The sequence below is a fragment of the Nicotiana sylvestris genome, chromosome 2 (genome assembly GCF_000393655.2).
Source record: "Nicotiana sylvestris chromosome 2, ASM39365v2, whole genome shotgun sequence".
Lineage (NCBI taxonomy): Eukaryota > Viridiplantae > Streptophyta > Magnoliopsida > Solanales > Solanaceae > Nicotiana > Nicotiana sylvestris.
Window position 1 is genome coordinate 47,526,110 of NC_091058.1, and position 26,222 is coordinate 47,552,331.

Here is a 26,222-nt window from a genome sequence, read left to right on the forward strand (position 1 = left end):
ATAGTAAAAATTTGGTCAAACTTAAAGTGCTTATAAGCTAAAAAATTATAAGTTGTGGATGACCAGCTTATGGGCTTTGGCTTATTTTTGACTTATAAGCACGTGGCTTATAAACGCTTTTAACTTTACCAAACGTCATAGATAAGCCGAAAAGTGCTTATAAGCTAGTTTGACTGGCTTATAAGCTTAGCCAAACACCCTCTAAATCCCTTGTCCTCCACGCTTAAAATTCTCAAGAATGTAATTGATTTTGGGATTGAGTTCCCTTAGTCACTAATAAGAATTTAAGATAATGGACCTCCAGATCAACACACTAGTTTTAGTTCTTCAACCTTTTTCAATTATATCAGGTACCTTTAGCAAACTTCAAATTGCTAGCTTTAAGATCTCAAAGCTTCAAAAAATTTCAGTGAGCCCCATAACTAAGTCAAACTTTTGCAGAAATAGGATACATTGAGGGCTGGTGTTTAAATTTTCTCTGAGTTTTATTTTTTGCAGATATAAGAATAAGCAGGTGACATAACTTGTTCCCCGCGCTTGTTCAAAGTTATGTCTGCCCCCATAAATTTACCTCCTTTACCTTCTTCAAATAAGAACTTTGAACAAGTTATGCTCCCCGAACCTACTTTTACAAAATTTACGGAAACGGAGACAAAAGTTAAATAACAACTTGAAATGATTCTATTTGAGCAAGTCTCGCCGAAGTGGACATATCTTTTGGGCCTTTTTCTTAGTTTATTCGTTTAGGTACCTTGGACTTGAGCTCCTAGGTCCTTTTCTTCGTGATGCTTCTTCAGTATGGATTAATTTCACAACTTTTTGTTCTTGAATTCTTCTAGCTGTCATCAAACTTCTTTTTTAATCTTTCAACCTTCATTAGGATCTGGATTAATCAAGTTTTAATCTTTAAACTTCAGATCTTCTGCAAACAATCAAATTTCCAAAAAGGGAACTTGGCATTAAATGTACAGGACCATCAGTTCTCACTACTTTGATTCTTTTGCAAATTCCCTCAGTAGTTCAAAGTTCCTTTCCACTATAGGGCTCTAATAGTCCACGAGCTTTATAGTTTTCCAATCAGAAACCAAGACTGAAGCTAAATGCATCAATGTGGCTGACCATCTGATGAGATGCTTGGGCAACTCCAGATTTAAAATTCAAGCTACTCAGATGTATGCAATAGTTAAGTTAACTATGTAATCTTGCCTAATACTTGCTAGGCATGCAGCAAATGCTTAGAGCGGGCTAACACTTGATAGAATAACATTAAGCTAAAAACAACATTCTCTTTTGCCTTCCCTTGTCATGAGGAAGTGAGGATGATCATATATCACGAATTCCATGCCAGTATATCTTGCTCTATGGTAAGACATGCAGCAAATGCTAGTAGAATAGATTAACGTTTGATAGAATAACACTAAGGCAAAACAACCATAATTTGCAATTTCTTTCACAATATAAAAGCCTTTAGAAAGTAGGTTATCATGAACACCATGTGGACATGCAGACCGCTGCATTATCCAACACAAGAACCTTCCGCCGAGTCTAAGGCAAGGAAAAAGAAAACTACAGACCTGGAAAGAAAACTACAGGCCCTAAATTACAACAGGCTGCCCGAGCATGTTAAAAGTTTGTCCCAGAGTTGCTCCCCCCCGGCCGAAACACTTACAGAAGCTCATGTGTCAATCACCAACTGATACTTCAATTTGGACAAATGCAAGGGAAATAGCACTTTTGGTTACAAATGACTTAACATTTACTAGCTAATTGTCATTAAGGTCAGAGAGGACTGCACAAGGGACAAGAGGAAAAAGAAGATAATATCGTAATAAAACAAAATTCAGTGTGATTAGCAATATTAAAGCCAGACAGTTCTGATTGTACACTGTTTCCAACTTTGGAGAAGTGGCTTCAGATCAACTCTCAATAAGATCGACATGATTGCCAAAAAATGAAATCAAAATATACAGATCCAAATATACTACTAGTAATGGCTATAGCGACAGCCCATGTCACGCAGCTTCTACTTGAGGAGTCCCACCACATTAACAGCATTTCTCTTTGAGTTCCTTTCAGAAACTCTCTTTTTCATTGAACACAAATCAGCCACTTTTACACTAACAAAAATATGCAGAAGATAGTTTTGGTTCTTAACAAGTCACATAAATACAGCTTGAAAAAAAAATCAGCTTCTTCTACATTGATCTTTTACGCTTATGTTGCCATGTTGGTACTGCACTGGAAAGCGACAAAACTAGTTACAGAGTTAACCATAATACCTTGGTTCCAAACTTCACTAAGTCACAGGTCTGTCCTGGTAGAGGAAGTAGAGGTATATTTTGAAGAAATATCCTTGAAAACCATGATCAGGCCCTTCAAATCATTAGCGCCCAATTCAAGGCAGTCCTTAAGCAAATCACCATCTACTACTTCCTTCTGAAGTGTCTCCGTGACTTCCTTCAATGGACCCTGCTTCAAAATAAAAAGAGATAAACTTAGACCAAATACAATGGAACATCACTTCATTTTTAGTTTAATCATTAGCATTGGCAATTTAATATCTAGTACTCCCTCTATCCCAATTTATGTGGTGTTCTTTCCTTTTTACTCATCCCAAAAAGAGGATAAAAAAGGGCAGCCCGGTGAACTAGGCTCCCACTATGCGCGAGGCCCGGGAAGAGCCGCACCACAAGGGTTTATTGCATGCAATCTTACCATGCATTTCTACAAGAGGCTATTCCACGGATTGAAACTGTGACCTCCTGATCACACGGAGGCAAAAAAAAAAAGATACATTTCTATATTTATAAATAATATGATTTAAAGTCACACAAAATATTTATGACTCGATTTAAACCATAATTCAAAAGTCATTCTCTTTTTCTTAAACTTTATGCCCAATCAAACACATCACTTATATTGGGATGGGGGAGCAATACAATACTAAACTGAAGTTATAGCATACGCATCAAATTTTGCCCGGAAAAATTAAAATAAATCTTACCGAATGTCGAAACATCTTCCGGAATCTACCAAAAAGGGATTTGGAAACTCTAAAAAGATTCTCATAATTCCGATTCATCCAGTTAACCCTTTCCCTATCTGAACTGACACTCGAAAAATCACTAAGACCACGTAGAATTTCATTCAACTCCGACAAAGCACCGAACATATCAAACGATGTCGTATCTCTCCAAGCATAATTTCTCGCATAGTCCCAACCCACGTTCCACATGACTTTCCAGAACCCAATACCCAAACCATTCTCCAGTTTTATGGCAATGGATCGAGCTCGGGCAGCGCCAGCGGAGTCTCCGCGGGCTTCCCGGAGGTTGGCGACGCGGGAGAAAAGGGAATGAGAGACAGAGAAGAGGGTGCGGTAGTTAGAAAAGGGGAAAGAAAAGGAGGAACTAGGTAGTGGGTTAGAGAGAAGGAGGAAGAAGAGTAAGAGGAGAGAGATTGGGGGAGTTACGCCGGTTCTGCGCATTGGAACCACCGGGAATGGCGGTGGCTGACTTGCCCGACAGTGAAGAAAACTGTTGGGTTTTAGGAGGGTTTTAAAAGGAGTACATGAACATTTTCTTTTATATAAGGTGAAGATGATAATATAAAATTAAATAATCATCAAAATTATTTTCAATATTCAAAAAGATTTATGTTAAACATGGTTTTAATTTATTGACAAATGCTTGACTTATTACATTCAAAATGACACATACTAAGTATAATAAAAATTAATAAATATTTTTTATACATTCTATTGAATATATATATATCAATTTCAATGTCACGTTAATATATTAAAAAAAATAAAGATTGAAGGATATACATTAGTAATTACTATATTTTAATTATTGACAAATTGATAAGATATCATTGCAATTGCGTTATGCAAACGACATTATCTTTATACAATTGGTTGTAATTTTCTTTTTAAAGAAGATCGCACTTCTTTTTAATACGTTTAGTGATTGATCTTATCGAAACGTACTCTTGGCTTGCTTCATAAATTATTATTAATTTTGTATGATTTGAGAAAGTAGCAATTGTAGTTTATTTTGTTGACCAAATCGATCATAAGTACTCCTCCACATGTAAATAGATAATATGTTTGGGAATCAAACCTTATGTGCATCAAACAAATATTCTATGTTTACATAACCAATTAGTTGGGAATTAAATTTATTTAAATAAAACAATTAAATATCAATTATTGTTATTGTATGAATTCTTTCTTGAGTGAGATAGCTAAATAAGATCAATAATTTAATATTTGCCATTTTCATGAACTTATGATTTATTTTCTTAGATTCGATTTTATAACTCAAATATATTTTTTCAATATTGTTTACGTGATTTCTAAAAGCTTGCGTCATTCGCCCTTTTTTCGGTGAAAATCAAGTTCACACTTAAAAAATAGATAGAACTTAAAATCAACTAAAATTTTATTTAATAATTAAGTTTCTCCTTATTTGAAATGTTTATGACTTTAAATTCAATTCAAATAAACCCTATAGTAATTTATTTCCTATTCTTCTGTAATAAACGTGTTATTACTCAAAACATTTTTAGGCGATACGAGACTAATTATCACGATCCATTTTCTAAATAAGTCGGGATCGACACTCGATCACTAAACATGACCGAGCAAACCATCTATGCTTATCAAATCTATTATAACTCCAAACTTTATATGCAATAAGGCAACATCCAACCAAATACTTTTGATTAATTTAAATATTTAAATAAATCAACTCCAAAACTTTATTCGTAGTAACTACTGATTTACTGCTAAGTTATTATCAAAAACATCTGAATCTTAACCCAATGACTATGTCTGTGAAGCCTCTACTTATAAACTGACGCATTGCTCAAGACATGAGATTTCCTGGCCAGTTCTCTAAGTAAACAAAGAAATAACTAAATAAAAATGACTCAAAGGAATACTCCACGAACAAAAGCGGAGCTCACCAATAGCACTAGAAGAGAAGGAAGTCCTAACCCGTAGCATGCTTGCCTGCAAAACTGGTTCCTGCGTTGTACCGCAGACCAACGTAGGTTCCCAAAAGAGAACGTCAGTACCATCCATTGTACTCAGTGAGTCTCAACAACAGGTGGCGAAACTTTACTAATATATACATTACGAGCAAAGGTTCTAAATGCATGTAAAACATAAAGCTTATAAGAATAATTCTAAAATAATTGCATACTAGCAGTTTATGAATATTCTAAAAGAAATTCTTTTCTTTTTCAAAAAAATACTTCTCTTTATACTTTGGGAGTTCCAACTATTCTGACCTATTTCTGTCTTAGTCACCATGTGATCGGCACGGATTCGATCCCAACCTGATCGAATAGGCCCAATCCACGAGGTGCTACTCGCTTCATGGTTCTCAGCGCTCATATATCATTCCTTAGCCTGGCTAAGTGAATTCTCAGCAACGAGACCCTCGGTTCGTGTGCTCCCTACTTTGGCACAAGTAGTTTCAGGAAGTTAACGCCTTGGTCAGGACCCTCGGCCTGGACGATGACCCCTTCTCAGAATAAAGGATACTCCCAAAAATCTTTTCTTTCTAAAACTTCTTCCTGTGACTTTTCAAGTCTAAATCTTTCGAACATACTTATTCTAAAATTCTTAAATGTAAGGTAAGTCATAAGAATGAAATAAATATTCAAAATTATTTCTAAATATTCTTGCTTTTCATGAATTTTCAACATGAAAATGGCATATAAGAATAACACAAAAATCTGAAAATTTATGCACATATATCAAAATAAATCATCTAACTTTAACTAAAATAATTCTAATCTAATAGGAACTCACTCACTCCAATTAAGTACATATTCACTCTTTTAGCCAATTCATCAAATACCTTGTATGGATACTTTTGTGAGTTAAACCACTTTGGTAAATGGTTATATCAACTCACCTCAACACTTCGAGCCAATACGTAGGCCCCAGTCCAATTGACACCAGTCAAACAATTCTACAAAAATCAGTGCATTTTAATTAATTTTAAAGTTCTGCACCTAAACAGGGAACTTTACTGTTGATATAGAGAAAGAAGAGAATTAAATATTTAATTCTTACCTATTACTACTTAGGGTTGTAAGCACGTGATTTTTTGCTTCACGGACAATTGCTCCAAAAGAAAATAAAAATAGTGACAAATGACTTCACTGTACAATTTTTCGAGTTTTCCGTGACATGTGTTGTTAGTCATTTGTGGGTCTGTCCATTTCGCATTTAATCATTATCAAACAAAATACAAAAAATATGTGTCATTAAAAGAGAATGCAAAAATATATATGTGCACCGTCCGTTCTAGGTTGTGATTTAACTTACTTAAACATTTTAATTTGGTGTGATAATTATGTTGAAGTGCTACATTGTTGTTTTAATTTCATTTGTTTTATTATTATTTTGTTATTTTTTTAAAAAAAAAAATTAGAAAACAAAAAGAAAAGAGTTGAAAATCGGTTTGGGCCCAAAATGAAAAAAAAAAAAAAAAAGGGCCCAAACCAAGCACTCAAGTCCAGTCCAAATCAGGCCTGCCCAGGCTCATCCCCAAACGACGCCGTATAAAGGCGTTTGATCTGAGCCGTCCATCCAGGCCAATCCAACGGCCCAGGACCCCCTTCAGCAACCCGTTTCCAAACCCGACCCAGCTACCGGTTCAGCCCAACCCATCACTTAAACCAAACGACCCCGTTTTAATATCAAACGACCTCGTCTCACCCCTCACCATCAGATCCAAGCCGTTGAGATCATCTGATCTAACGGCTCAGATCCAATCCCCTACTCCGTATATAAGCTTTCCCTCACACCCCACGCCCCATATCCGAACCCCACCCTTCACTCATCTCCTTCCCCAAGCCCTGAAACCCCCAAACCCTAGCAGCCGCCCTAGTTTCCCTTTCACCAGAACCCGGCGGCATGAACGCCAGTGACCACCCCCTTCACACCCCTGAAACATCCAACCACCCTGAACACGAATCTACTAACCTTGTACCTCGAATCACCTTCCATCGTCTCGAATCTGGATTTGAAGATTCGAGACGAAACTCGATCTATACCAAACCACCCCAGATTCCCACTAGACAGTCCCCAGACCTCCTCGTGACCAAACCAAGCTTGGTTTGGTCCGAATCTACCCACAACTCCTAAAAACTCAAATCTGAGAATCTGAACCTTAGAACACAAGAGCCTGAGGAATCCGACCTGCTTCATAGAGGGTTTGAGGTCTAATAGACCTTAACCAAGGTGTTCTCGGTTGAGAACACCCTGGTTAGAGTTTGTTTGGCCTCAAATGGTCAAATCTAATTCGGAATGGGGTCGGCCTGCTTTGAACATTTTTTTGTAAGTTTTCCTTTTCTGTTTTGTTTTATTTGAATGTGATTGGGTCTGTTAGCATGTTCTGTTGTGTTTGTTCGGTATTTTCTGATGCTTTTCTTAATTTCTTCCGTCCTTGTAAAGACCTTTTATTTGGTCGATTGTTTTCTGTGTATGTTTTGAACGTATTCTGTGATATACATGTTCGATTAGGATAGTCGTCGCATAAATAATTCATATAGGTTCCCAATAATTGCACAAAAGTTGTCTGAAGCCCTTTGGGTCCATGTACGTATTGTTTATATGAACGACTGATTGTTACCTGTTGTAATTAGTATAGTCGACTTGATAAATGTCGTCGATTAACTTCCTACGACTGAATATTTAGATATGCTAATGCGTACAACCTCACATGACTGAACGAACCTGTATTGTGAATTGAATGGTGGACATTATCTGTGAATGCTAGTTTGTAACTGCATTGTAAAAAATTAAAAGAATCAGGCTAGGGCAATTCTGAAATTGAACTTTCAGAAGTTCAAAATGCCCTGATGCTACGATGGGTTTAGGGCAGTAATAATCAGGGTTTAACAGGGGTAGTCTGGGGTTTGAAAAGAACAAATGATTAGTTTAAATGAGCTGACAAGTAGGGTACTAATTTGGGATTAAACTAATACCAATGGGGAACAAGACACAAGAGTATGGGGTTTAAAATGAATATTAAAATGAGCCCATGACTCTTGATTAAAGAATAAGCCAGGCGTGGGGAACAAATGGCTGGCATCAAAAGATGCTTAGGCATGTGTTTAAAGGGTATGGGCAGTCTGCAAATTGGCAGAATCCAGGCAGCTTGACTGCACTGGTTGTTTGGCTTATAAATAGGCTATTTTAGAACTTAAAAGGGGCTGGGAAATTTTAGTCTTGAGAGAGGTCTTGTGAGTTGAAGAAAACTGAAAAAATATAAGAAAATTTCCAGAAACACTATAACCAAACACTGTCTAAAAACTACAGAAGAATTCATATTGGTCAAGCTATCTTGGCCAAGTTCTGTTGTTTGCCCTGATTGAGCTGCTTGTGATTGTTGAACTGCTGGTGTTGCTGCATTGAATACTCTGTTATTTCTGTTGCTTCACTACTCTTTTCTGGGATTGTTTATTTGGGGCTCGACCATCTGTTGGTTCTCTTGTTCTGGAAACTGTTGTTGTTTGTCTGTGGACTGTGGAGAACATTTGTGGTTGTTGGTTTGCTGCTGTGTTGTTGTTGTTTGGTTGTTGTTGTTGTTGCTTGTTGCATACTACTCAACTGATTACTCTCCTTCTTCCTTTCCTTTCCTTACCAGGTACACGATCAATGCCACCAATGTAATTTGAAAGTTTGAGCATGAATGCAAAAGAGAAGACCTGCAAATTGTTTTTATATATACATGGATTGTTGTATTAAATGTCATGTAGTATATAATAGTTACATTTTCGTTTGGACAATAGAAGTAGCCTACATGCTTAGTATATCAATGTAGGTTAGTGAATGCTAGTTCATATATGTATGCTGTTAGATGAAAATATTCCCATTGCAATAAGTTGTATCTTAGACTTAGTTTGATGGTGTAGTATATTCTCTAATGTAGGCCAAGTATGAAAACTATCCACTATTAGTTAAGTTCTTTCCCTTCTGTCGAATTGTCGCATATAAATTGATAAACTCATTTTCAGAACAAAGAACCAGTTCAGGGCCTCAACCTCATGAAGGTCGAGCCCAGATCGAAACAGACCAAGCAGGCCCGTATCGGATAAACAGTGGCCCAAGTCTGGCCCATCTCGCATGAACTAGGTTTGGGCCCATAATGTTCGATTAGTTGTCCATGGGCGTAATCACGTTTTTTATTATTCTGTAAAAGCATTTTGAATCTTGTTATAAATAAGCCTGCAAGCATGTAATTAACTAGGGCTATCTACTGCTTTCAATTAGTAGAGACAAACGCGACAAGAAACGTAGTTGCTATAGGATATCCTTTTAAAATAAGGACGAGATGAGCCTCGACAACAAATAAAGAAAAAAATGCACAAGTTGCGGGGCCCTCGTTAAATGTATATATATATATATTGAAGCACTCAATCCCTAAGGTGGGTCGTTTAGCAAATCTCACGACCTCCCGGAATAATAACGCGATAGCCTCTTTAAGCGCGTATTTAATAATTTCACCTTCTTAAATTCGGGTGCGCGTTTACGTGACCCAAATCCAATTCTCGGCGGATTCGAAATGCATTTCTAATCACGGGCACATTGATTGTGACGTGGCTCGAGAAGCATGTCCATGACGTTGTAAATTCCTTTTAAAAATAGAACGAGACGAGCCTCGACAAACAAAAAAATGTATAAGCTGCGGGGCCCTCTGAATGCATATATACTAAAATACATAGAATCCGGGACAGGCCGCTTAGTAAATTTTACGTCCTTCCCCAAAATAACAATATGTTTAGTCGTTTTAGGCACGTATTTAATAATTGTATCTTCCTAAACTCGGGTGCACATTTATGTGACCCAAATCTAAATCTCAACGGAGTCAAAGTGTGTCGACGATCACGGGTACATTGATTGTAACGCGGTCTGAGATACATTTTCACAACGTTGCAATCCTTGATAAAAATAACAGTAAATGATCAAAGCGGTTAAAAGATAAAAATTGCACATTGGTTCATAATTGTATAAAATCAGATAATCAAGCTGAATATAACAGTTGAGCGACCGTGCTAGAACCACGGAACTCGGGAATGCCTAACACCTTCTCCCGGGTTAACAGAATTCCTTATCCGGATTTCTGGTACGCAGACTATAATATAGAGTCATTCTTTTCCTCGATTCGGGATTAAAATTGGTGACTTGGGACACCCTAAATCTCCCAAGTGGCGACTCTGAAATAAATAAACCAATCCCGTTTCGATTGTCCTTTAATTGGAAAAAACTCCCTTGTACCCTCGCGGGTATGTAAAAAGGAGGTGTGACAGCTCTAGCGACTCTGCTGGGGATTAATGACCCAGAACCACTGGTTCAGGCTTAAGAATTAGAGCTTAAAATAATTGTTATTATTTGGCTTTATTTATTATCTGATTTTTACGTGTTTGTGCCCAATGTGCTAAATGCTGCTTTAATTGCTTTGATATTATTTGAACTGTACATATAAACTGTGCCGAAACCCTTCTCTTCTCTCTTGAGGAGCGCACGCTGGTCGTGGCTTCTTTCTGTTAGTGTCATATGCCAAAATAGAACGAGGATTCGGAGGAGTTGCAAAATCGGATGGCCTTTTGGTTACCGGTACACAGCTCCCATCCTTGGCTCGAGTTGTCCGCTCGGGTAAGCCAGGTCTAGAACAAACACCTAGGTTTTACAGCTTAGTATAACATAACTTCATGCCGGATCCCTAGTAGGAACGCTTATTTGCATCATGTGCATTTGACTTAGGGGACTCAGCACAGGGGCTGGGTCCGTCTAGGACAAGCAACCTGAGAATAAAGACCATCCTGCTACATCCTGTTTGCTTTATGCATTTACTTGTTTCAAGGCTCGCATGCTGACCGGCTTCTGAATATCGGGAATGTTTGAAAAGAAAAAAAAGAGAGAGAAAAAAAGAATAACGGTTAGGGAGTTAATTATTTATTCTTGAAAAATCAATACCCAGAAAACGGTTAAAGCTCTGCCAAAATTTTGAAAAAAAAAAAGAAAAAAGAAAAATGTGTGTCTTATTAATTTGTTTTAGAAAGTAAGAGTCTTTGATTTATTTCTAAGATAAAAATAGTGTGTCTCCAAAATTCGGCTTATGCCTGAACTACGTCAGTTTGATTCTCGCAAGGTGCGAGATACGTAGGCAACCCCCATTGGGCTCAACTTGTTTTTCAAAATATAGGTACAATCCAAAGAACGAAAGTTTTTAAGGTGACATCATACTTTTCAGAAACAACCAAATTTCGTTTTTCTAGGAAAAAAGGGGTGTGTCAATTTGGTATTTGAGTCCAATGAGTCTGGATCTTTGCTTAATCACCCCAATAAACATGCAGAATGAGCATAAGTCCAAGTTTGCCGGTAACAGTTAGAAGCAAAATCCCTCTGGAAGTGCGATTATGGTGGGAGGATTTGGAAAAGTCAGAGCAAGACAAGATCAAACTGCACCTGGGAGGTTTGGTTAATTTGTTGAACGTCAGGCCTCGGTGCGACATCATAAAGGCTTTGGTTACATTTTGGGATCCGACCCACAACGTGTTCCGCTTCTCGGATTTTGAACTCACCCCAACCTTAGAAGAAGTGGCAGGTTACATGGACGTCACTGAAGGTTTGAGGCACAAATACCTGATCGCCCCAAGAGCTGTGAATTCACACAAATTCATGGATCTGTTGAAGATAAGCAAGGGAGTCCCATACGCTGAACTGGATAGAGGTTTTTCTACCCTGCAATTCATATACCAGAGGTACGGGAACATAGGAGGATTCAATGATCCAGAAAGTGGTGTCTGCAGTAGGGGAAATCTGGTAAAGTGGAATGAGCATAGGCGGTTCGCTTTCATGGTGGCATTCTTGGGCCTTGCGGTGTTTCCCCGAAAAGATAGAAATATCGATCTGAAGGTGGTTGGGGTCGTTAAAGTCCTGATTACCAATGATAAAAGCATCCTTGCTCCTATGGTAGTGTCGGAAATATACCAAGCCCTCACGGCTTGTAAGGCCGGGGCAGATTTCTTCGAAGGATGCAACTTGTTATTGCAGATGTGGATGATCGAACACTTGTGCCGCCATCCTCAGTGTATGCGCTACATGTCTACAAACGAGGACTGCATCGAAGGTTATAACCGGAGGGTTTCAGGTTTCCGATTACCAGAAGGGTTCGAAGAATGGACATCCTATCTCCGGGCCATAACTGCAGATCAAATAAACTGGACTTTGGGTTGGCTTTCTGTGGAAGAAATCGTATACATGCCCGCCACTGGTCCTCACTTCCTCTTGATGGGACTCAGAGGTATTCAACCTTATGCCCCTTACAGGGTGATGAGGCAGTTAGGAAGGTGTCAAGTAGTACACCCGGACGAAGATCTCAGCACTTATGCAGTCGAGGTCAGCAGTGACGGCCAATTTCCTGAAAAGACAGTTCGTTGCATATGGGGAGAATGCCAGTACCTGACGGTAAATACTCGGGTAGGTGATGTATCCAGAGGTGAAGTCTCACCAGCTTATCTTGCTTGGCATAATAAGAAGAACATTGCGGAGCGGCCCACCAAACGGCCTCACCTCCAAGATTTTGTTGAGTCATCACAAGAACAATGGGGCTGGCTCGCAAAAGAGGAAGGTTACCGAGCTGAAATCGGGAAGCTAAAGCGTCAAGTTGAAAGACTTGTATTTGAAAATAATGTGCAAGTCGCCTCAGAACAGGCGGAAAAAAACAAGCTAGCCCAAGAGAACCAGACCTTGAAGGCCCGCCTTCGCCAAGCCAGTAAGAATAACATTGACCGACAGAAACGTCGCTCCGACGAAAGATTGATAGCAAGTTTAAGAAATCAGGTCATCCAGAGCCAAGAAGAATTAGAACAATCAGAAGCTTGCATCGCAAGGATGAAGGTCAAATGGGCAAAAGGCACAACAGCCCGAAGACAGCGTCTGCAACAGGTCATAAGGGATTATGAAATGAGCATCGGGATATTAAGAGAGACGAACTCCACTCTACATGATCGGATCATCAAACAAGCACGAGATGCGCAGGTCGACAGGAGACAGTGCTACGATGCAATGGCCCGCATGGAAAGAAAAATGGAGTTGTTCCAGGATCGACTTGCTGACAATGCTCAGGCACTGGGATTGAAGAACCGACAAATCAGGCAGTTGTTCAGTGAAAGGGATAACATTCGAGCAAGGATTGACGAAATCGGGCATTACATCTACATGAAATGCCTGGCATGTGAGCGAACACCTCAGAAGACCCTCCTTGTTTCCATCATGGGCTGCGTCCACCGGATTATGCACGAGTTGAAGAGCCTGCAAAGAGACCTTACACCTAGGGCCGCGAAAGGGCCGAAAGATGCCTCGTGGGCCCCTAAGTTGGAAAATTAGGCTTGGGTCGAGTCCTGCTTATTTGGCTTTGTTGCTTTCCCATATGTTGTTTTCTCAAACCAAGTTAAAAAATTGTGGAGTCTGTATTGTTGCTATTTTGTCTAAAGTAATATGTAATAGCAAATTTTGATAATGAAATTAAGTGACTCCGAAAGAATTTCTATGTATCTTTACTTTATGGCAGAACTACGCCTGGTCTGATTCGCGCGGGGACGTGATACGTAGGCAATCCCCATAAGATTCGACCGCTTTTAATAAAGAAAGAAAAGAAAATACAAATAAAATACAGGGTTTCCAAAATACTTTTAAAAGGGACAAATGACCAAGTCGGGATGACGCATGTTGTTTGAAACAAAGCATGTAGAAACGGTTAACTGCCTAGGAGCATTGCATCCTCTATGTGTTGTGATCGAATCTGTCAACACTAACGCTAACAAAGTTTGTTGTTGTCTGATTCAGACAGTTAGTTGTTAAAGAATTCTGGCAACACACTCTTACCAAACCAGATCCAAAGGACCGGTAGCAACAAGCATGACTACTTCAGAGAATAGTAATGAGGAAGAAAGGCCGATGGGCCAATTGTTAAAAGAAGCGATGGAAAAGATTGAAAGGATGGGACTTGAGATGAATGCAATGCAGCTAGCCCTAGCCAAAGAACAAAAGAGCCCTGAGCCACTGCAACACATGCCGGAATACCCTTACTCCGGCCCTTCTACAAGCCTCCCAAATCCCCATTATCATCAAGAAAGAAGCCCTCATGATTCCCAAGCTCCACCACCCCATCAACCTCTCCCAACACCCAATATTCCCATTTTTGTGGGACCAACATCAGCCCCGTTGCAAAGAACGACCAGTGAGCTATTGTTTCAGGCTCACGATACACAATACTATCCCCCCGAGCCTACGTTTCATGCCCCCGAACCACAGGCTTACAATCCACATTTGGAAGTGCCGGCAGAGATTGAGAAGCCGACTAAGGCCCCTGAACAGGATGAAGTATTGAGAAAGTTCAAAAGCCTGGAGCAGTCCTTCAGGAACTTGCACGGGTTGGGCAACCAAGTCAGCGTAGCATACAAAGATCTGTGCCCTTTCCCAGACGTCCAACTCCCGGCTGGGTTCAAGATGCCTAAGTTTGATTTATATGAAGGGCACGGTGATCCCATGGCACATTTGCGGGGATTCTGTAGCAAAATGAGAGGGGCAGGCGGCAAGGATGAGCTGCTGATAGCTTATTTCGGCCAAAGTCTGAGCGGATCTGCACTAGAATGGTATACCAGGCAGGATTCCAGCAGGTGGTACACGTGGGATGATCTGGCGCAGGCTTTTGCAGGTCATTTCCAGTACAATCTCGAGATAGTCCCTGACCGTCTCACATTATTGAGAACTGGGAAGAAACCCGGGGAAAGCTTTCGCGAGTTCGGATTCCGTTGGAGAGAACAAGCAGCTAGAGTCGATCCTCCCATGAGAGAGGGAGAGATGGTGGACTATTTCTTGCAGACATTGGATCCAACCTACTTTGGTCACTTGGTGACAACGGTTGGAAAATCTTTCAACGAGGTGGTCAAGATAGGGGTCATGATAGAAGAGGGTCTGAGGTCTGACAAGATCTTGAACTATTCGGCACTCAAGGCCACAACCCAGGCTATTCAAAGCGGCACGGGAGGTGCGCTGAGAAGAAAGAAAGAAGAGGTTGTCACGATCGAGGCAGGCAGTTGGTCTAGGGCTGGCAAGCCGCACTACAACCAACCCAGACCTCACAGGTCAAACTACCCATACAACCCACCACAAAATTTCTATCCACCTCGAGAACCACACTGTTCCGTACACCAGGCCCAAGCATACACTCAGCCTCCGGTTCGCCCACAATGGCGCGCGCCGGCTCCCCAGAACATATATGCACCACCACAAAACACCTACCCTCCACCGAGGGCGTATAGAAACCCTTCAGGGGCAGGCTTTCGGGGAAATCCAGATGCTAGGAATGACAGGTTGCGGAAGCAGAGAACTTTCACGGAGTTGGGAGAAACCTACACCGCTTTGTTCCACAAGCTGAGGCAATTGGGTTTGGTTAGTCCTGTCTAGACTCGAGAACCAAATCCCCCACCTCAGAATTTGGATCGATCAATAAGTTGTGAATACTGCTCAGGGATGCTCGGGCATGACACCGAGAAGTGTTGGAAGTTAAGGCATGCCATACAGGATCTTATCGACACCAATAAGATCGAGGTCCAGACACCAGAAGCTCCTAACATCAACCAAAACCCACTGCCAGCGCACCACGAAACTCACATGATTGAGTTGGTGTGTGAGGGAGGAGAGTTGAGAAAACCCTCACAAACAGTGATGATGATCCAAGCCGCCCCGAAAGAAGTCTCAACCAGTGGAGGAACGAGTGTACAGTCGCAGGGAGAAGGCGTCAAGCCGGTAGTGATATTGGGAAAGAGCCCGTCCGCCATAACAAGCAAACCCGAGCCAAGCAAGTTGGTAATATCAGGGATCCCGCCCACACCGGCAGTCGTGTTAAATGGGGTATGTAGAGAACTGGTGATCATAAAGCCTGTGGTCCAGCTGCCGATGATTGACAGCAGGGCTGTGCCTTGGAAATATGAAAAGGCGCTGGTGATGTATAAAGGAAAACAGGTGGAAGAAGTTAGTTGTGAAGCGCAAGGGCTGACTCGATCAGACCGATGTTTCGCTCCGGTGGAACTAAGGAAAACCAACCCAGCTGTAACCAAGAAACCTGTGTCCGAAGAAGAGGCTGAGGAGTTCCTGAGGAAGATGAAAGTACAGGACTATTTTGTGGTCGAACAGCTGAGAAAAACACCGGCCCAGATCTCACTGCTGTCATTACTGATCCATTCTGAGGAGCATCGGCGGGCCCTAATGAAGATATTGAACGAAGCTCATGTACCCAATGAGATTTCTGTAAACCACCTGGAAACCATTGCCAGCAAGATTTTCGAGGTGAACAGGGTAACATTCTCAGATGATAACCTGCCAATGGAAGGTACGGAGCATAATAAAGCTCTATACCTAGCTGTCAAATGTGAAGACTCGGTGGTAACTCGAGTATTGGTGGATAATGGTTCAAGTGCCAATATTTGCCCATTATCCACTCTGGACCAGTTAAAGATCGACCGCGGCAGGATCCACAAGAACAGTATCTGTGTTCGAGGGTTTGACGGAAATGGAACAGCTATTGTAGGGGATGTTGTACTTGAACTGACCATTGGTCCGGTCCTGTTTACCATGGAATTCCAGGTGTTGGACGCCACAGTATCTTATAACCTGCTGTTGGGACGACCCTGGATTCATGCAGCCAAAGCGGTGCCTTCCACCCTACATCAGATGGTGAAGTTCGAGTGGGAAAGACAAGAGGTCGTGTTACACGGCGAGGATACAACGTGCACCATGGGCGGAACCATTGTACCTTTCATAGAGACCGCTGATGACAAAGGTCCTTGGGTCTACCAGATTTTCGATACAGGGTCGGCCAACAAAATTTCTGAAGGAGAAATCATCCCGCACCCTAGGGTAGCTGCCGCAACAGTCATGATGGTCTCAGAAATGCTGGGTAATGGATTTGTGCCAGGAAAAGGGCCTGGGAGTCGAGCTTCAAGGGATTGTCCAACCTGTCTCCCTTCCTAAAAATCTGGAAACTTTCGGATTGGGGTTCAAACCAACCGCAACAGATAGGAAGCAAGCGCGAAAAATGAAGAAGAGGGTCTGGTTTCTGCCCAAGCCGGTGCCACGTCTCTCAAGGTCTTTTGTTAAAGCAAGTGCCAAGGGGTCGCCGGTCCCAAAGATTCTAGGACCGTTGATCGGTATCAATGAGGACCTGAATCAGAGTTTTGAAAGGCTGTTCGCGGATGTCAGTATGGTGGAAGCTGGAGAAGGTTCCAGCGAAACAGAGATACACTTTGTGGGGCCTGAGGCCAAGACCAACAATTGGACAGTTACTCCTCTTCCTGTCCGAGGGGAGTCTTGGTAGTAGGCTTTGATTTATGTTTTGTTTGTTTGTTTGTTCGGATTATTCAAGGGTGTAATCCAAATTTTACTTTCGTTTTTGTAAAAGTGTGAACCCTTTTATCCCGCAAGTTTAATAAAGTTCTTTTCTTTTGTCCCATTTTAATTTTGTTTTGTTCTTTTTCTTTCTGAACAGTTCTCTTTTTACTGGTTCTAATGACATGGCATGCACAGCGGATCTTCGACCTAGTCTAATAAATCAATCTGAATCCGACTCAATGATGCAAGAGGTCGTTTGTGACGATGAATCTGAATGTGACGAAGGTGAAGCCTTCGAAGAGATAAACCGAGAACTGTGCCAATTTGAAGAGAAACCCAAGCCTAACCTAAATGACACTGAGGCTGTGAATCTAGGAGACGCTGATAACGTCCAAGAGACCAAAATTAGCATCCACATTGAGCCGAATGTCAGAGAAGAATTGATCAAAACCCTCATGGAATTCAAAGATGTTTTTGCATGGTCATATGACGATATGCCTGGATTAAGCACCAATTTAGTGGTTCACAAATTGCCCACTGACCCGGCATACCCTCCGGTCAAGCAAAAACTAAGGAAATTTAAAACAGAAATGAGTGTAAAGATCAAAGAAGAAGTGATTAAGCAGTTGCAAGCGAAGGTCATTCGGGTCACTCGATATCCCGAGTGGTTGGCCAATGTGGTACCAGTCCCAAAGAAGGATGGAAAAATCAGGGTGTGCGTCGACTACCGCAACCTCAACAAAGCAAGTCCCAAGGACAATTTTCCATTGCCCAACATCCATATCTTGATCGATAATTGCGCGGGGCGCGAGATCGGATCCTTTGTAGATTGCTATGCGGGTTATCATCAGATCCTAATGGACGAGGAAGATGCGGAAAAGACAGCGTTTATTACGCCATGGAACCTACTGCTATCGGGTAATGCCGTTCGGATTAAAGAACGCCGGGGCAACGTACATGCGAGCAATGACTGCTGTGTTTCATGACATGATACACAAAGAAATCGAGGTGTACGTCGATGATGTGATCATCAAATCTTGGCGTCAGGAGGACCATGTAGCAGACCTAAGGAGATTTTTCCAAAGACTCCGAAGGTATGATATCAAGCTTAACCCGGCCAAATGCGCATTCGGGGTTCCATCAGGAAAGTTGCTAGGATTCATCGTCAGTCGACGGGGGATTGAGTTAGACCCATCCAAAATTGAATCCATCCGAGATTTGCCACCGCCAAGGAACAAAACAGAGGTAATGAGTTTGCTGGGTAGACTCAATTACATCAGCAGGTTCATCGCCCAACTCACAGCAACTTGTGAGCCCATATTTCGGTTGCTGAGAAAGGATGCTGCGGTAGGTTGGACGGCAGAGTGTCAGGAGGCCTTCGACCAAATCAAAGGGTATCTGTCTAATCCACCCGTATTGGTCCCGCCGAAGCCTGGGAAGCCCTTAATTCTTTACCTAACGGTCTTGGAAAATTCATTTGGTTGTGTATTGGGGCAACATGATGACACAGGAAGGAAGGAGCAGGCCATCTACTATCTTAGCAAGAAATTCACAGTACATGAGGTCAAGTACACTCAACTCGAGAAAACATGTTGCGCCCTAACTTGGGTAGCTCAGAAGTTGAAGCACTACCTGTCTTCATATACTACTTATCTCATATCCCGTTTGGACCCATTGAAGTATATCTTTCAGAAACCTATGCCCACGGGAAGGTTAGCAAAATGGCAAATTCTGCTCACAGAGTTTGATATCGTCTATGTAACGAGGACGGCCATGAAAGCCCAGGCGCTGGCAGACCATTTGGCAGAGAATCCCGTTGATGAAAAATACGAGCCCTTAAGAACGTATTTTCCTGACGAAGAGGTAATGCATACAAATGAGTTGGAATTGCCTGAGGAACCGGGTTGGAAGCTTTTCTTCGATGGAGCTGCAAACGCGAAAGGGGTTGGAATAGGAGCAGTACTCATTTCTGAAACAGGACGGCATTATCCTGTTACGGCTCAACTACGCTTCTATTGCACCAACAATATGGCCGAGTATGAGGCTTGCATTCTGGGTCTGCGCTTGGCTGCTGACATGGATGTCCAAGACGTCTTGGTCTTGGGAGACTCGGACCTCTTGGTACATCAAATTCAGGGTGAATGGGAAACACGAGATCTAAAACTCATACCATACCGACAATGCTTGCATGATCTGAGCAAGCAATTTCGATCGGTGAAGTTCAAACACATCCCGAGAGTTCACAATGAGGTTGCGGATGCCTTGGCCACCTTAGCATCAATGCTGCACCACCCTGACAAAATGTATGTTGATCCTCTGCACATCCAGGTCCGTGATCAGCACGCCTACTGCAATGCCATAGAAGAAGAAGCAGATGGCGAACCCTGGTTTCATGATATCAAGGAATACCTCAGAATGGGGATATATCCAGAACATGCCTCTAGAGACCAAAAAGAGCCCTTCGGCGTTTGTCGAATGGTTTCTTCCTCAGCGGAGGAGTATTGTACAAAAGAACCCCGGATTTGGGATTGTTGAGATGCATAGATGCCAGTCAAGCAACGACGGTTATGGCAGAGGTACATGCTGGAGTTTGTGGGCCACACATGAGCGGATATGTATTGGCAAGAAAGATCCTTCGAACAGGGTGTTATTGGCTCACCATGGAACACGACTGTATCACTTTTGTGAGGAAATGCCATCAGTGCCAGATACATGGAGATTTGATTCATTCTCCGCCAACAGAGTTACATACGATGTCAGCACCCTGGCCGTTTGTGGCATGGGGCATGGATGTCATTGGGCCCATCGAGCCGGCAGCATCCAACGGTCATAGGTTCATTCTAGTGACCATTGATTACTTCACCAAATGGGTTGAGGCTAAAACCTTCAAGTCAGTAACTAAAAAGGCAGTGGTGGATTTTGTGCATTCCCATATCATCTGCAGATTTGGGATCCCAAAAGTGATCATCACGGATAATGGTGCGAATCTTAATAGCAGCCTGATGAGAGAGGTATGCCAACAATTCAAGATTACACACCGCAATTCCACCCCATATCGTCCCAAGGCGAATGGAGCGGTCGAAGCAGCCAATAAGAACATCAAGAAGATACTGCGAAAGATGGTGGAAGGGTCCAGACAATGGCACGAGAGATTACCCTTTGCTCTGTTGGGTTATCGCACTACCGTCCGGACCTCCATAGGTGCAACTCCTTATTTGTTAGTGTACGGAACTGAGGCCGTAATACCGGCGGAGGTCGAAATTCCGTCCCTCCGGATTGTCGCTGAAGCCGAGATTGATGATGATGAATGGGTCAGAGCTCGATTGGAACAGTTGAGCTTGATAGATGAGAAAAGATTGGCAGCAGTGTGCCATGGTCAGCTGTATCAGAAGAGAATGGCGAGAACATACAATAAGAAGGTACGCCCCAGGAAGTTTGAAGTAGGGCAGCAGGTGTTAAAGAAGATCCTCCCGCATCAGGTCGAGGCAAAAGGCAAGTTCGCCCCAAATTGGCAAGGGCCTTATATTGTGACCAGAGTGTTGTCCAACGGTGCTTTGTGTTTGACAGATATCGAGGGGAGATGTGTCGACATGGCTATCAATTCTGATGCAGTCAAGAGATATTATGCGTAATTTCTTTAATTATGGCAATTATTGGTTCGTTTGTTTGTATTTGGCATTTATTGGATAATGAGATGACGGAGGCAATTCTTTCTTCTATCCAAACACTTTTAACCCTTGCTTCCCCTTTTGAGCCTTAAGTTATTCTTTCATACCCCTCTTTTGGAATCACTAATGGAAAAGACATGGAAAAAAGAAGAAAAAAGAAAAGAAAGAAGAGAGAAAAGAAAAAAAAAATCTTTAAAGGAAAATGAAAAGAAGGAGAAAGAAAGAAAAAACAACAACAACAAAGAAAAAAAAGATAAAATCATAAGAAATACAAAACCGTTGGGAACTACGTTTGACCTGATTCCTCAAAGAGGATACATAGGCGCCTCACGGCTCGGTCATAGTGTGCATCATAGTGTATATAGGATGCATAATGTACATAGTAGGCACAGTGTGCGTAACGCACATAGCTCAACATAAGTATATAAAAAAAAAATTCCCCAAGCAAGAAAACTGGGGCAGAGGCTATGTTTTAAGTTCCAACAAAGGTTCGATTCCAAAAGTTGTAGCAGATCACCCATCAAAATTATTTTCATTTTTGATAGCCTTTCGTTAGCCCCACACCAAAACCAACATCGACGTCCAAAAGACCTCCCGATCAATATCCAAGAGATGCCAAGTCAGGCAAATAAAGCCGAGAATAATACACCGATCCCCAGCAAAGAAGAGATCATAAGACTGGGACTGAATTGATGGTCAAAGGGATCTCCAGAAGAGAGGGTCGTATCGACAACACCCCGATTCTTCAATGAAGAAATAAAATGAGAGAGTCTTATCGGTGAAAACCTTCACAGGAACCGAGAGGCGACGTAAGATGAGAGATATAAAACGAGAGAGTCTTATCGGTGAAAAACCTTCACAGGCACCATAAGGCGCCGAGAGATGAGAGAAAAGAGAGAGTCTCATTGGTGAAAACCCCTCGAAGGGCACAATGAGGCGACAAGACAGATCAACAAAAAAGCGACCACATTCGCAACGAAATGGACAGTCATTTATCATCCCCAGCAAGTCAGACCATCGGGCAAATCGATTGATACAAATAGACTGGGTCGGGAATCTATGGTGCACGTCATGATCACGGGGACCAGTCATGTCCTCCAGATAAGTTCTTTTGAGTTTCTTCTCCCACCAAATATTGGTTCAGAGAGATTTTCTCCTTTTTCTATCTTTTATTTCTCTTCCTAAAAGTTGTCTTGAAAAGGATTTTTCAAAGCTTACTACCAGAGACCGAAGGGGAATTCATCCAATGCAGGATAACACAAACAGTCTTAAAAGCCGGTCCCAGACAATGCAATGATCGTGCCTGGCAGTTTTGGAGGAAGTAAGCTCCTAAAGGGAGTGGTTTCGGGAGTGAAAACAGACTCCCACAGCATGTGCTTAAAGAGAAAGCAGGAAAGGGGATAAATTGAAAACCAGCCCCAGCAGGCTAGAAACCCCCAGCAAGCAATTTTGTCCACCGACCAATTATGGAGGCATAAAGCAAGAAAAGGGGAAGAGAGAAAAATCATCCGCCAGAAAGACGCATTCTACCACCACGATTGAAACTAACTGAATCCTTTTGTCTGCTGCAGGAAAACAAAGGATTGATAATGGCAGCAAAACGCAACGCCAGGGAAATCACCAAAAACCGGGGCAGGAAATTTTCTGCCGATTGTCAAAAATTTTCTCAAAAGAACGGGGAAACAATTTCAATATATTTAAGTTCTAGGTCGCCCACCAGTAAAATGCGGAAATACATTTGAGTTCTAGGTCGCCCACCAGTATAATGCGGGAATACTTTTAAGTTCTAGATCGCCCACCAGTAAAATGCGGGAATACATTTAAGTTCTAGGTCGCCCACCAGTATAATGCCGGAATACATTTAAGTTCTAGGTCGCCCACCAGTATAATGCGGGAATACATTTAAGTTCTAGGTCGCCCACCAGTATAATGCGGGAATACATTTAAGTTCTAGGTCGCCCACCAGTATAATGCGGGAATACATTTAAGTTTTAGGTCGCCCACCAGTATAATGCGGGAATACATTTAAGTTCTAGGTCGCCCACCAGTAAAATGCGGGAATACTTTTAAGTTCTAGGTCGCTCACCAGTATAATGCGGGAATACTTTTAAGTTCTAGGTCGCCCACCAGTATAATGCGGGAATACATTTAAGTTCTAGGTCGCCCACCAGTAAAATGCGGGAATACATTTAAGTTCTAGGTCGCCCACCAGTATAATGCGGGAATACATTTAAGTTCTAGGTCGCCCACCAGTATAATGCGGGAATACATTTAAGTTCTAGGTCGCCCACCAGTATAATGCGGGAATACATTTAAGTTCTAGGTCGCCCACCAGTATAATGCGGGAATACATTTAAGTTCTAGGTCACCCACCAGTATAATGCGGGAATACATTTAAGTTCTAGGTCGCCCACCAGTATAATGCGGGAATACATTTAAGTTCTAGGTCGCCCACCAGTATAATGCGGGAATACATTTAAGTTCTAGGTCGCCCACCAGTATAATGCGGGAATACATTTAAGTTCTAGGTCACCCACCAGTAAAATGCGGGAATACATTTAAGTTCTAGGTCGCCCACCAGTAAAATGCGGGAATACATTTAAGTTCTAGGTCGCCCACCAGTATAATGCGGGAATACATTTAAGTTCTAGGTCGCCCACCAGTATAATGCGGGAATACTTTTAAGTTCTAGGTCGCCCACCAGTATAATGCGGGAATACATTTAAGTTCTAGGTCGCCCACCAGTATAATGCGGGAATACATTTAAGTTCTAGGTCGCCCACCAGTATAATGCGGGAATACATTTAAGTTCTAGGTCGCCCACCAGTATAATGCGGGAATACATTTAAGTTCTAGGTCGCCCACCAGTATAATGCGGGAATACATTTAAGTTCTAGGTCGCCCACCAGTAAAATGCGGGAATACTTTTAAGTTCTAGGTCGCCCACCAGTATAATGCGGGAATACATTTAAGTTCTAGGTCGCCCACCAGTATAATGCGGGAATACATTTAAGTTCTAGGTCGCCCACCAGTAAAATGCGGGAATACATTTAAGTTCTAGGTCGCCCACCAGTATAATGCGGGAATACTTTTAAGTTCTAGGTCGCCCACCAGTAAAATACGAGAATACATTTAAGTTCTAGGTCGCCCACCAGTATAATGCGGGAACACATTTAAGTTTTAGGTCGCCCACCAGTAAAATGCGGGAATACATTTAAGTTCTAGGTCACCCACCAGTAAAATGCGGGAATACATTTAAGTTCTAGGTCGCCCACCAGTAAAATGCGGGAATACATTTAAGTTCTAGGTCGCCCACCAGTATAATGCGGGAATACATTTAAGTTCTAGGTCGCCCACCGGTATAATGCGGGAATACTTTTAAGTTCTAGGTCGCCCACCAGTATAATGCGGGAATACATTTAAGTTCTAGGTCGCCCACTAGTATAATGCGGGAATACATTTAAGTTCTAGGTCGCCCACCAGTATAATGCGGGAATACATTTAAGTTCTAGGTCGCCCACCAGTATAATGCGGGAATACATTTAAGTTCTAGGTCGCCCACCAGTATAATGCGGGAATACATTTAAGTTCTAGGTCGCCCACCAGTATAATGCGGGAATACATTTAAGTTCTAGGTCGCCCAACAGTATAATGCGGGAATACATTTAAGTTCTAGGTCGCCCACCAGTAAAATGCGGGAATACTTTTAAGTTCTAGGTCGCCCACCAGTATAATGCGGGAATACTTTTAAGTTCTAGGTCGCCCACCAGTATAATGCGGGAATACATTTAAGTTCTAGGTCGCCCACCAGTATAATGCGGGAATACTTTTAAGTTCTAGGTCGCCCACCAGTATAATGCGGGAATACATTTAAGTTCTAGGTCGCCCACCAGTATAATGCGGGAACACATTTAAGTTTTAGGTCGCCCACCAGTAAAATGCGGGAATACATTTAAGTTCTAGGTCACCCACCAGTAAAATGCGGGAATACATTTAAGTTCTAGGTCGCCCACCAGTAAAATGCGGGAATACATTTAAGTTCTAGGTCGCCCACCAGTATAATGCGGGAATACATTTAAGTTCTAGGTCGCCCACCAGTATAATGCGGGAATACTTTTAAGTTCTAGGTCGCCCACCAGTATAATGCGGGAATACATTTAAGTTCTAGGTCGCCCACCAGTATAATGCGGGAATACATTTAAGTTCTAGGTCGCCCACCAGTATAATGCGGGAATACATTTAAGTTCTAGGTCGCCCACCAGTATAATGCGGGAATACATTTAAGTTCTAGGTCGCCCACCAGTATAATGCGGGAATACATTTAAGTTCTAGGTCGCCCACCAGTATAATGCGGGAATACATTTAAGTTCTAGGTCGCCCAACAGTATAATGCGGGAATACATTTAAGTTCTAGGTCGCCCACCAGTAAAATGCGGGAATACTTTTAAGTTCTAGGTCGCCCACCAGTATAATGCGGGAATACTTTTAAGTTCTAGGTCGCCCACCAGTAAAATGCGGGAATACATTTAAGTTCTAGGTCGCCCACCAGTAAAATGCGGGAATACATTTAAGTTCTAGGTTGCCCACCAGTATAATGCGGGAATACTTTTCAGCTCTAAATTTTGGAATCAGTAACCCCACCTGAAGGCGGAAGGTTACAACAGAGATCCCCAAGCAGGAAATAATAAAATCCTTAGCACCAAGAAGCAGAAGGCTGCAAAGGCAAGCGCGCAATTCAAAAGGAAGAAGGAACGCGTCTCAAAAGAAGCAGTTTGGGAACGTTGTAGCATGCCCAATATAACAATTTTGATGAAGAAAGCCATACCACTGAAGAAATCCATTGAAAGACTTGAAGAAGAGGGCCATGTTCCCAACAGATCAAGCGAAGTGATGAAAACTGGCATTCAGAAAAGGCGAAGAACCAGTATCATCCCCCAAGTTCACAAAATAAAGGCATCAGAGGAAAGCGTTAGCCGACAAGAAAGCAAGGCAACGAGAACAAGTTGAAGATAGATGAGATCTCATATTCTAGCTTAGCTTCTTGTTTTTCCTTTCAAGAACAATGTAACAAGGAGATCAGTGAGCAGTAGCATCCTACAGCAGCATGCAACAGCGCACAACAGCAGCGAGCA

The 26,222-nt window shown here is 42.0% G+C and overlaps 1 protein-coding gene across 2 annotated transcripts; it reads right to left on the reverse strand.

Annotated features, from left to right (window-relative positions):
* Window positions 1–1,823: 1,823 nt before the first annotated feature.
* On the reverse strand, window positions 1,824–3,553 carry LOC104220391 (uncharacterized). 2 transcript variants are annotated; one of them, XM_009771256.2, is made up of 2 exons: window positions 3,005–3,553; window positions 1,824–2,469 (listed from the first exon to the last, which is right to left on the reverse strand). In XM_009771256.2, exons 1-2 carry the CDS (start codon window positions 3,485–3,487, stop codon window positions 2,302–2,304), a joined length of 651 nt encoding a protein of 216 aa, XP_009769558.1. In that variant the 5' UTR covers window positions 3,488–3,553; the 3' UTR covers window positions 1,824–2,301. The 2 variants fall into 2 exon arrangements, with proteins under 2 accessions (XP_009769558.1, XP_009769557.1); XM_009771255.2 differs by having other exon boundaries at window positions 2,074–2,472; window positions 3,005–3,545.
* Between the last annotated feature and the right edge of the window lie 22,669 nt (window positions 3,554–26,222).

Excerpts from the sequence above, each read along its gene's own strand:
- LOC104220391 (XM_009771255.2), bottom strand. The coding sequence starts at position 3,487 with ATGCGCAGAACCGGCGTAACTCCCCCAATCTCTCTCCTCTTACTCTTC. Across the intron at positions 2,473-3,004 it reads GGAAGATGTTTCGACATTCG|CAGGGTCCATTGAAGGAAGT; the intron begins GTAAGATTTATT and ends TTTATTTTGAAG.